Source organism: Cyprinodon tularosa, unplaced genomic scaffold, assembly GCF_016077235.1.
Source record: "Cyprinodon tularosa strain WSP-4 unplaced genomic scaffold, ASM1607723v1 ctg741, whole genome shotgun sequence".
NCBI classification, from domain to species: Eukaryota; Metazoa; Chordata; class Actinopteri; order Cyprinodontiformes; family Cyprinodontidae; genus Cyprinodon; species Cyprinodon tularosa.
In genome coordinates, this window is record NW_024039498.1 from 131,476 (window position 1) to 143,570 (window position 12,095).

Here is a 12,095-nt window from a genome sequence, read left to right on the forward strand (position 1 = left end):
ATGTGCAGCAGTTTATGATAGAAACAGAGGCTTGAGATCAGGTGTATGATGGTGAAGGGAGGGGTGGGGTATAGTGGGGGCTACACCATGTGACCTGTCATCTAGGATCGTCCCCCCCCCCCCCCCCCCCCCCCCCCCCCCCTTTATTTAAAACCTTGCTTACTGTTTCATGGATCATATTACTGGCTGCTCTCCCTGCTCCGCTGGGCCACCTCCTCTGCACCAATCACAGCCACGCACACAGACACACACACACCCACCCACACACACACACACCGTGGCGGTGACACATCGCTCCAGTTCCCACTGTGCTGCCTTCACATGCGTCCCCACAGACTCATCTGCGCAGCGCCACGTTGCGCCAAGATGAGCCTGATCTTCTCGGTACCATCCGAACGGTGCCGCCCCGCCGCCTGACTGAGCCGCAGAGGCAGAGGGAGGGCACCATCTTTCCGCTGTGAACAGACACCTCTCTGTCGCCTAAAGGACACCGCAGAGCTACGCGCTTGTTGTTTCGGCATCCTTCCTCAACCCCCTCCTCTTCCTCCTCCTCTTCATCCCCACAGTCTCCTTATTAGCAGATAGTCGGTGTGGAGGACGAACTGGGGGTGCAATCTGGTGGAATAAAATCTTTTGATATTTTTGTCCTTTTTTTCCCTTTTACGAGCGCGCATCTGCTGTGCGCTCGTGCATATTCCCTGTGAATGGTGGATTTGGCAAATATGGAGACTGTGGAGAAGGAATGCGGGGCCCTCGGGGGTCTATTCCAGGCGATAGTAAACGACATGAAGGTAAATATAAGCTGCTGTATGACAGACCTTTAGTCAGTCGATACATCAATGCATGGCTGATGGAAAGCAGCATATATATATATATATATATATATATATATATATATATATATATATATATATATATATATATATATATATATATATATATATATAGGCATGTGTGTAAAAATGTCTAGATGCGCGTCTTCACATGGGTTTTTTTCTTGTTGACATCATGACGGCGTCGGCTAAAAAAAAAAAAAGAAAATTGGCTGCGCATGTAAACGTTTCTGGGCGTCATCAATAGATCACCTCCAATGTCCCTCCATCGTTAGACTCAGACAACTTTTATTGCAATTTTTTATAGACAATGTATCCTTAGATCTATGCTGAATCCCCCTCTCTGACATCCTGCTTCTTCCACCGCTGTCTAACATCTTGTGATGATGCTGAGGATGGTCATTATTTAAAAAAGGGATCTCTGTGGAGCAGATTCCTCTGTATCACCCACACGGGTCATACAGCATCTCATCATCTTGGAGCAGCAGACTGCAGCGTCACTCATCTAATTGGCAGGACAGCAGTGAAGGCCAGCAGTGAAGTTCTGCTGAACCCAGCCGCTCTGCTGCAGCTTCCATATCATCTGTCAGTATGGCTGATTGGCTTGAGTGGTTAGGTACCCACCCCACCCATCATGCTTAGCATGATGTCAGGAATTATTCTGGGTTTCCTGTTGCTAGAGGCCTAGCAGAGGAAACTCTTACATGAAATGTGATCATATAACGACAAGAAGATTTTATTAAGGTTACTGCCAATGTATCACCAGGGGTGAATTTAGGAAATTTGGGGCCCTAGCCAAAGACAGGCAGGGGGCCCTCTAAATCGAGAAGACAACACATAAAAAAGACCCATTATATAGATACATAAATGTTAATAGAATAGACATTATTTGTTCTAGGTTTTGTCCCTCTTTTCTTGTCCATTTTCTTGTTGTTTTCCTCTCTATGTTTTGTACTCAGCTGACTTTTCCTTCTGTCTCAAAAGGAATGAAAGATTTTCTTCAAGCACTAAGCTCGCTAAGCTAATTGCTCCTTCCTGTGTTTCCAAAAAGGCAACGGCAAAAGTAAATAACCCAGTCCTTCTTTTTACTGTAGACAAGCCATGATCTGCTTTTCTGTCCTCAGCTGCATGAATCATGACAGCAGACAAGATAGAGGAGAGCAACGTTGGCAACACTGTTTTCAAATGGTTTGCTGTGGTCTGTTTGGACCTTTTCCTTTGAACAGAAAACAAACTGAAGGTTTGCTATTTATGTTATGGGTGATGAGATGGAGAAGTGATGAATCAATCAATTTCGCTTCTTTTTTCTTCCTTTTTACAGAAGCTCCACTAATTCCTATACTTTCAGTGTTTACAGTTGAGTATTTTGTTTATATTATTAGTTTCTTTTGTGATTAGATTTATAAATTGATTTATGATGTGATGTTTAGACTTTTACTGATGTGATTGTTGGGATTTTCTTTGTTAGTATTGTTTATCAATCAGTTTTTGTTGGTGTAACCTGTCTGTCTGAAGTTAAGTCATTCATTCATTCGTTGAACCTCTTCCCTCTCTGTTTGGTCGTTTGATCAATCTAGTTTTCACTAAATGTAATCAGGTACCAGTTGGACCTCATTTAAGAATGTTTGGTGAAACTTTCTTATGTTTCTTTTTCTGGCACAAACTCAGTCCACATTCTTCAGGAAAAAAAGTTAATAATTGATTTTAAGTGCTTGGATTTACGTCCTGCTGGAGTCTAGACATCACATAGGATACTAGTCCTTGGCACAGATGTTTGTTTACCTACTTTTTTGCATTTTCCTTCCCTGGTCTTCCTGAATCAGGTGGAGGATCACTTTGGGGCTTGTAATATTTGATTATTATTATTATTTTTTGTACTACGTAAGGTGCTTATTGAAAAAAAAAGGAACCTTTAGATGCACAGCTGAAGGATATGCCTAAACTCCTCATACCAAACAGGACATTTCAGGAACCCCACACTTAGGCGTCCCAATGAATTTCAAAATAAAATCAATGCAATGTTCTAAGTTAACTTGACCAGTGAAACCAAAACCGCAAAACAGAAATGAGCAAACAAATGGTCTATGAGGATGAAATGAATATTTTTGCACATAGATGAAGATTTTGCCCTTAGATGTTGGAGATTGGCTGCGATTGGCCTGTTCTTCAGTGTAGTCCTGTTTCTATGACTGTGACTGGCTGGATGTGCTCTATTCATCCTCTGAAATGGGAGCTGGCTTGGAGCTTGTCTACATGGCTGTGTGTTTCCTGGACAGGGCCGCCTTTTACAGTTACCTTTTGTATCTCTGCTTCTGTCTCCTTGAACCCCAGTTGGCCTGGATTTCTTACTGTTAAAAGGGAGTTTTTCCTCTCCACTGTCGCTACAAGAGACAGTGGAGAGGTGAGGGATTGCCTTCGAGTCAATGAGTCAATGCAATCAACTGGTTTTCCTGAGATAGAAAACTTTGAATCAGTTTGACTGGATGATCTGGTGAAGTGCCTTGATATGACATGTGTTGTGAATTGGCACAATAGAAATAAACTGAATTGAATTGAAATGCTCAAAAAATAAATTCAACACTAAAATAACACATCCTGGATATGAATGAAATATTCTGATATAATACTTTGTTCTGTACAAAACATCTGCTGACAACAAAATCACACAAAATTCAAGTGACAACATTACAGGCTCATTCAACTTTGGTATAACGTCCTGAGGTCAGAATTGGTGATATATAAATAAACTGAATTGATTTGACATGTCTAGAGAGAGAGAGTGAACCAAAGTGAACCTTCTCGTTAATATTTCTGTAGCTTGGCCAGCCTGGTCGCAGTGTTTGGTGTGAGGGACTTTATGTACTGTAGTCAGATTGAGCCCAGCAGAAAACACCAGAAGTAGCTTCTGCCTATTGGAAGCTTTCAGTTAATTATTGATTATGCATTTAAAAGTACCTGAAATAGAAATTAGGACTTTCTCTAATTCCCCTGTAATCTCAGACAGTAGGCCACCTGTTTTCTAGTGCTGTGTATACTTTGAACTGTTGTGTAATGCAGCGTGCCTTGGTATTGTAACATGGTGTGGTCTTTTACTTTAACAGTTTCTCTCTTTATCCCCATGTTTCACTCCTGGTCCCATCTATTATTCATGTGTGCTCTAATAGACTTCCTGTTTATGTCCTTCTGCTCAGTCTCCAGTATATGGGTCAGTTTTCTTTGGGCTTCATAAAAAAGCTTCTGTCCTAATTTGGTATGGATGAATTCCTCGGGTCTCAGCAAGGGTCTGCCGTCGGTGAGCAGCTGAGAATGGTTGAGTCATCAGCCCCCTAAGTCTCCTTGCCTCAGCTGGAAACAATGTGGTTTTAATCAGTGATTACAGCTCAACTAAAGAAGAAAGTTTTTAGTAGATGAAATCAGGGCATTTACCCATTTTCTGAAACCAAAAGGTTTTTGACCGCTTGGGTCAAAAAAACTTTTGCTCTCTTGTTTGTCTGGGTACAGTCCATAGTCCATAGATTTTTGTTGTGCCTGGCTTAACATACGTCACGCACTCCGTTGCTCTTATTGGTTGTAGGTCTATCCAATTGAGTGCAGAGGCATTTTTTTTCCTGGTTCGTTCGAAACACGCCCAATAATCACAGCTCTATGGAGCAGTATCAGACTCATATTCTGACTAGAATTGAGTAGGACTATGTCAGGCTAGAAAATATTGCCTGTAGTAAAGCTCAGAAACACCTGTAAAGGTAGTTGGTTTGCTGCTGTTAATGTAAAATGAGGCGCACCACTTTTAAAACAGAAGAATATGTTGGAGATCATTGTCAACACCCCGATCAAAGCTGATGGGAAGCTCACCTGTGTTATGGTAGAATAGAATAGAACTTTATTGATATCAAAACGGAGGAATTCACTTGTAGCATCAGTTCTTATTAACAAATAGAAGGTGCACACAGGAGGAAACGGTGCATAAAGTATATACAGTACATCCAGATATATACAGTGGATGGAAAAAAATAGGGTAGAGATTTAAGGTGACTTAAAGATACAGTATCTTAAGAACAGTAAAGTGGTGGCAGATAAAGTGTGGTTTCTGGTTTCTTATGTAGATAAAAGGAATGCGTTATTTAGTTTTATTACACCAGTAGGGGTGTGGAAAAAATCAATTAGGTGATATATTGTGATTTTTGTTGGCTGCCCGGTATAATATCTTTCAGTTCTTGCTATCGATAAAAAAAAACAAACAAAATATTTCCTTAAAAAATGGGCTACCTGTGCCCAGCCGCTCTAGCAGATAGTGCTGTGGAGCCCTTCTCCCGTGCGGTGCAGCTCCATATCTGTAGTTAAGGCAATCACAGTGGAAGACGTGGAGTGCCTCAAACCCCAAACAACATGGATACCAAAATAACTGAATGATCAATACCTTCTGATGAACATGTACAGCATTTGCTTTTTTATCTATTCAAATAATGTTGATTGTTGGGAAAATATTGCAATATATTATGATATTACATATTGTGATAATATCGTATCGTGATCCAAGTGTCGCGATATGTATTATATTGCAACACCCATGCCAATTCTCACCCCTATACTCCAGGTTATAATGCAGAGGCATTGTAAAGTCTGATGGCAGCAGGGATGAATGACCTGCATTAGCCCTCCTTTTTAAATACAGGGTGTATCAATCTGTCACTAAAGGAGCTGCTCAGCTCCTCTACAGTCTGGTTCAGAGGGTGAAATTTATTGTCCATGTTGGATGTAAGCTTGGACAGCACCCTCCTCTTGGCCACTTCATGCAGCCTAGGGTGGCCCTCATGCAGCCTAGGGTGGCCCTCCTTACTAGCTTTTCTAGTCTCTTTCTGTCCCGCCAGGCAGACCCATAGTCTACAGAGTAATAGAAAATCTATAGCTGCTGCCGTCTCACACCAAAGGAACTCTGGCCCTTGTTGTACAGGACGTCGATGTTATGAGTCCAGTCCAGTTTATTGTAGATGTGAACACCCAGCTATTTGAAACTCCCTACAGTTTCTATTTTCAGCCCCTGGATGTGAGGTGGGGGTGTTCTCCTGAAGTCGATGACCATCTCCTTGGTCTTACTTTAGTTCAAACACACGTGGTTGTTCTCACACCAGGCCGCAAAGTCCATGATGAGCGACTGGTATTCCATCTTGTTCCTCTGAGACACAGCCCACAATGGCTGAATCATCGTAGATTTTCTGGAGGTGGCAGCTGTCCACATTGTAGGTGATGTCTGAGGTGTAGAGGGTGAAGAGAAATGGAGACAGAATTGGGCCCCGGTGCTGCAGAGTGCCACCTCTGACTGACTGCCATGCAGCCACACGTACTGAGGGCGGTCAGTTAGGTAGTTGATGGTCCAGGCAGCCAGATGCTTGTCCACTCCAGCGTCCTCCAGCTTCCCCTTCAGCAGTGTGGCTCTGATGGTTTTGAAAGCGCTGGAGAAATCAAACAATCTGACTCTAACAGCGGTCTTCAGTTGTGTGAGTGCCCGCTGCAGCAGGTAGATGGCATCTCCTATGCCGATGTTCAGCCAGTAGGCAAACTGCAGTGGGTGCAGGTTGGAGCTCATCATGGTGTGAAGATGTTCCAGGATGATGAGTGAGTTAATGGATTCATTTAATGTGGATCGGGCTGATTCCTGTGATAAATGTTTGGTTAAAGAAAAAAATCGGGCTTCGGTGTATTTTGTTATAGTAAAGATGAGGAGTGGACATGTTACATAAATCAAGTCAATTAACATGAGACAAGACCCCAGGTTGCAGCTTGCATGAGTTAAAGAGACTCGGATAAAAGGCAACAGAATGATTGAAAATGTCTTTGTAAGATGCCTTTAGTTCATTTTTTTTAGCTAGTTATAATATAGTTGTTTTGCTAATTTATGGTTGTGATTTATACTTCCAGGCATAGCTGTGCTTTTGGATAAATGAAAGTTCCTCATGAAAAATAAGAGTCAATAACAGGAAAACTGCTGCATGATCTGAAAATGATGGTGTCAGAGATAACTGCTCAATTAATTTTCATTTATTAGGTGTTTTTGGATTTTTAGCTATAATAATAATAATAATAATAATAATAATTGTAATGTATGATGAGATTATTCCAGTATAACCCCAGTATCTCATCTAAAAATAGACAACTTTCAATAGGTGTGTGAAAGGAAAATCTTATTTCAACTTTTAGTTTCCACTGTAAGTTTTCATCACTTAAATTCTAATGTTTTTTGATGGGATTGTTATTATATTATGTCTCTTTTTTAGAATAGTGCAAGATTGATAGAAGAGAAGAGAGGAATAAGATGGGAAGGCTGATGAAGAGAAGAGAGTAAAATCAACATAGAAACATAAAAGCAGAGAGCAGGCTGAAGTCAGAAGAGAGCTAGAAAGAAAATGACCTCATTAAGCAGCCAGACACACCTGGAGTAATAAGATTTTCCAGTAATGAAAAAAAGGAATCAAAGAGCTGCTGAAGTTCAAGGAGTAGTGAAGCTGTGCATAGATTCCATTAGTGGGGAGAAATCCATCTGGTTCTTTTAGATGCATCGGCCCCTAGTGCAGTCAGTCGTTAGTTGACAGTAATAAACATGTATCATCCTTTATCTGCAGGCTTTGGCTGCTCCTTGTTTTGATCCATGTTAATTCAGGAAAACCTGATTCTCATAGGTATGTAGCTGTGAACAGAAGTTGTTGCAATTTTTTGAAGGGGCGCGGGAACTGTCTCCACAGAGAACCACTGGCATAGGTTAAATGTTGGATCAATGTTTGGATTTGCTTTTCTACTTTTTCTCAATTTTATGTCAATGTCCCTTACAGGATGGCACAATTCTTTAGGCCCAACAAAATTGGGAAGCTGTGGTAACCTCCATCGACCCATCCACTCCCACCCCTCCCTAGAGACACATTTCTAGTTTCCTATTAATAACACAATTAATGTATTATTCTTATTAAATTTAGGAAGTAATGACAGTCTGGGGAGGCATTCCTGACTTTAAAGTGTTTTGTTCTTCAATGTTAATAAATATGTACGAATAAATGAAACCATGTCCCGGGTTCCTAAATGTAATCTTGTTAGCCGGAAATCTCCCCAGATTGTTCACCATGCAGAGGACCAAAGCATCTCCCCTGGTAAGCGAGGCCAACAAAGACCTTAACGACTCTCCATCACTAAAGGGGGGGTCCAGCTTTTTTTAGTTCAGTTTGGATGTTTTCAAAGCCATAACAAGGCTACTCTTTGTACCTAGGCTCGGACTGGTAATCTGTAGGTAAAGGTGGGTATTGGTGGCAGGGTTCCATAAATGGGACGGCTTAGATGAAAAAATGCCAGGGCCTAAAATCGTTCCCAGTCTGAGCCTGTTTGTGCCTGTAACTCAAACGCTACTCCAGACATTTTGAATTGTGGGAGCTTCCTTGATGGGAAGCAAAATGTCTTCAAACTTGGAAAACAAAGTCCAGGGGATTGTTTTTGAACTTTTTAAACTTTGTTTGAATGACTATGACCTGAATGACTGAGAATCTTCACCAGCATATCTATGGATAAGGAAGTAAACACTTGTAGATATGCTTTTGTAGGAGTTAAAGTATTTTTCCATGAGTTCATGTTCAGAGTCAAACAGCTGAATGCTGATGTCAGCAGGTAGATTTACAGTATGATGACTAGAGTGCACTTTTTTCCCTCTTTCTCCCCAAACTCCTCCCTTCCTCTTCGCTGCCTCAGCAGGATCTCCACCAACTGGGTACAGTAATTCAACTGCATGCAACCTTTGAAACATGCATCTGTGTTGAAAACAAATTTCAACACGGATTTTTAAAGAAAGCACGTTATGTAAATATCTACCTGTGACCTACACTGTGACCATGAATGAAAAAGCTTCTCTGTCCTACATGTCACTGTGATAACTCCATTATAGTGGGTATTTTTACACACCTTTGCTTGCTTGCTAGTGGGGGGGTACGGTTTGGGTGTCCATAAAAAGTCAGTGACTCTATGTGAGGTCAAGGTACTATTGAAATAACATCTGGAACCAAAAATGGAGGAAAATTCAGCAATGCTCTTCTAATAGTCAGACTTTCATTCATTTCCCTCCATGGCAGCTGCTTGGCTTTGTTATTGCACTAAATGTGGATGTTTAGGTCTGAATTCATCAGATCAGAGTTTCACCGTTAACATTTTGATGTTTCTGTATGAGAGATATGAACAGTGGATCAAGAGATGCCAGGTGTGGTCTGGATTTAAAGGAGATTTCAGAACGTTGTCCTGTTGAACTCAGAATAAAATTTCCATCAGATGTTGCTCTTCTTGCCGCCATCAGTAGTTTTTTTACTGACTGTTTTTGGATCAGTTTGTAACAGTCCATCCTAATCATTTCCAGCTCTTGTGATTTATTCCACGTCTTGGTTGTCCTCCATGCTCCTTCATTTCTTCTGCTCAGCTCTCAGTCAGCAGAACCTCCCTCTCCATCCTACCAAAGTCTCTCTTCTCCCTCCTATAAGCTGTTTCTAAATGAACAAGCCTGGGAAGTCGTAGTCTTATGTGGAGTCATTGGGGCGGTAATTATGCTGATTTACATTTCTCAGGAACGCGCCTCACAGTTGGACTGCAGCAGGTTTACCAGGATCTTTTACTGAAGTTAAGGTTTGTTGAATCTGAGGTGGAGCGTTGGTAGGAGAAAAAGGTATGAAATCAATGAGAAGATCATGAAAATGTTGCATGAGGCCCATTGACTCAGCCATCCCTCCTACCAAGCATGCTAGTAATGACAGTGGAGAGGAAAACTCCCTTTTAACAGGAAGAAACCTCCAGCAGAACCAGGCTCAGTGTGAGCGGCCATCTGCCGAGGCCAACTGGGGTTTAGGGAGACAGAAGCAGAGATAGAAATGGAACATAGAAGCACTAATTTATAAATACATTCTATGTTAGAAAAGCTAGCTTCACAGTGCAGTTTCTTTGTGGGAATAGATTCAACCCAAAACCTCTATTCTATAGTGAAAGTGTGAGGAGAATTATGGCTCTTCTGTTTTGTGTTTGGTTTGTTTTTAAATAAGAATCAAAATAGCTGCCCTCATTTTTTGGGGCATGTTTATGCTCAAGTTCTTTCCAGGTGGCGTAGATTTTGTAGCAGGTTGTTCTCCTTGTTAATAGGTGGTTTCTGAAAGCTACAGGTTCTTTAAAACTGCTCTCAAAATTATACAGAAATGTAATGATATTGGAAAATTTTATTTGTATTTTTGATCGCTTTAGTACTTTTAAATGCATGTACTTTCAAATACTTAAGTATTTTCAATAATAAGTACTTTAAAACTTTAACTTGAGTAGATTGACCAAATAACTTTAACTTATAGGTGAGTAAGATTTGACTAGGAGTATCAATACTTTTACTTTTACTTTTTTGTACTTCTATGAAGTACTTTGTCCACCACTAATCCAGGGGACTTTCCACCAAGAACTGTTAGACTTTTCCTGAAAGTCGAAAGAAGCTGAAAAGATAAATATCTCTCCTACAGGATTGTGGTAAAAACTACAATCTGTAAAATAATGCAAAGCTAAAAGAAAACAGTTTGGAATATTTTGGTGATGCAATTAAATCCATATTTTAACCACCATCAGTAAACTAAACCATTGCTGTCCTCACCACATGTCCAACAGCAAAGAAACCAGAATATTTTTAGAATTTAATTGGGTTGCATTATCCATACCCTTACCAGGACACGTAAACTTTATCCAGTCTCAAAAACCACTTCATAATAATGGACCTCTGCTGCCCTGATCTAGAGTGATCCTCTGTCTACACCCAAACGTCTCCTGCTCCATTCTGCTTCAACCTAAGATACTTGAACTCCTCCGTATGAGGCATGAACTCCCTTGACCTGAAGAGGATAAGCTACCCTTTCCTGGGTGTAAACCATGAACGTGGAGGAGCTGATCTTGTGTCTCTATACCTGTTAATTAGGCAGCAGCAGCATGTCCTCCAATTTGCTGCTGCATGGTTAACAGGTATGACAGCTTTCTGAGCATGCTGTTCTCCAGCCATGACCTGGTAAGAGGAACTGGGCATGGTGGTTCAATGCCTTCTGTCTAACAGACTCATAGGACAGAGTGGGACAACAGACTCATAGGAAAGAGTGGAACAACAGACTCAAAGGACACAGTGGGACAACAGACTCATAGGAAATATGAGGGAGCATCTCCCTTGTTAGACTTGTTAAAATCTAGGGTTTAATTAGGGCCCCTCAGCTTGTTACAGCCTGCAGAGATGAATGGGGAGGACAGGCAGCCTCAGTCAGTGAGCCTTTTGTGGGGACTGTAAAGCATTCTCATCATGCTCACTGTAAAACAGTGTTTTGAACAAGCTGGAGACTCAAACAGAGAATAACAATCAATGTACTAATGTTCATCTCAAAAAAGGGCGTCTTCAAGCTCTAAATACCAGATGTTTTAAAATGTGTTTATGGTCTCATGTCATTTACCAAGTGGTTCTTTAAAGGAAAAGTCCGGTCATATTCAGAATTCAAACTTCTGACATTATTTTGATTATGAAATTATTAAATATTGCTCAATAAATGATAGGTTGTTTTTTTGTTTTTATTGAGAGTGATTTTCACTGGTGAAGTCCTCTGAAAATCTTCATTACTTGTTGACTGTAGATGTGTCTAGTAGTTCCCACTGATTATGCTTTTAAAGCGGGGAGAGTGGCAGTAGGCTTACCGCACCGTGAGGTCACTGCCGGAAGATGTCAGGAATTAGGTGTCACTATATTTGGGCAAAACTGACCAGTCCCAGACTCAGTGATTGTCATGATGGGTTTCAGAAAAGCCCAGTATGCAGAACACCACGGAACCAGATGAAAAGTTTAACAAGTTTATTGAGCACAAGCACATGGATTAAACACAGGAACTGGTTCAGTCCTGGGGGCAGGTTCACTGGAGTCTGTGAGGATGACAGTTCAGTTAGCTTGGGAGCAGATGAGTTTGAGTTTTAGAGTTTCTGATTTATACCTTGAGGAGTCCGGGTTTGGCTTTGAGAGAGGAACTGTTGGGTCCAGAGACTGTTTAGTTCAGCAGAGTTCAGTAACCGCTTCAGCGTCTTGCTTCTAGCGTGAGGGCAGACCTTGACTTGGGTTTCCAGCTCTTAGTCCAGAGCAGCATGAGAATCCAGAGAAGAGTCTTCAGGTTTGGCTCAGATGGCAGGCTCGGCAGGTTAAGCTCATCTAGAGTTTACAAGGGAAAACTGGATTCCAAACTGGATAAACACTGC

The 12,095-nt window shown here is 41.2% G+C and overlaps 1 protein-coding gene across 3 annotated transcripts in view; it reads left to right on the plus strand.

Annotated features, from left to right (window-relative positions):
* Positions 1-260: 260 nt before the first annotated feature.
* Positions 261-12,095, plus strand: part of mtss1lb (MTSS I-BAR domain containing 2b) — a 140,332-nt gene continuing 128,497 nt past the window's right edge. For all 3 annotated transcript variants that reach the window (XM_038269911.1, XM_038269913.1, XM_038269912.1), the window contains exon 1: positions 261-791. In XM_038269911.1, coding sequence (XP_038125839.1) covers positions 705-791 — 87 coding nt within the window. In that variant the 5' untranslated portion in view covers positions 261-704. The remainder of the gene's footprint in view (positions 792-12,095) is intronic.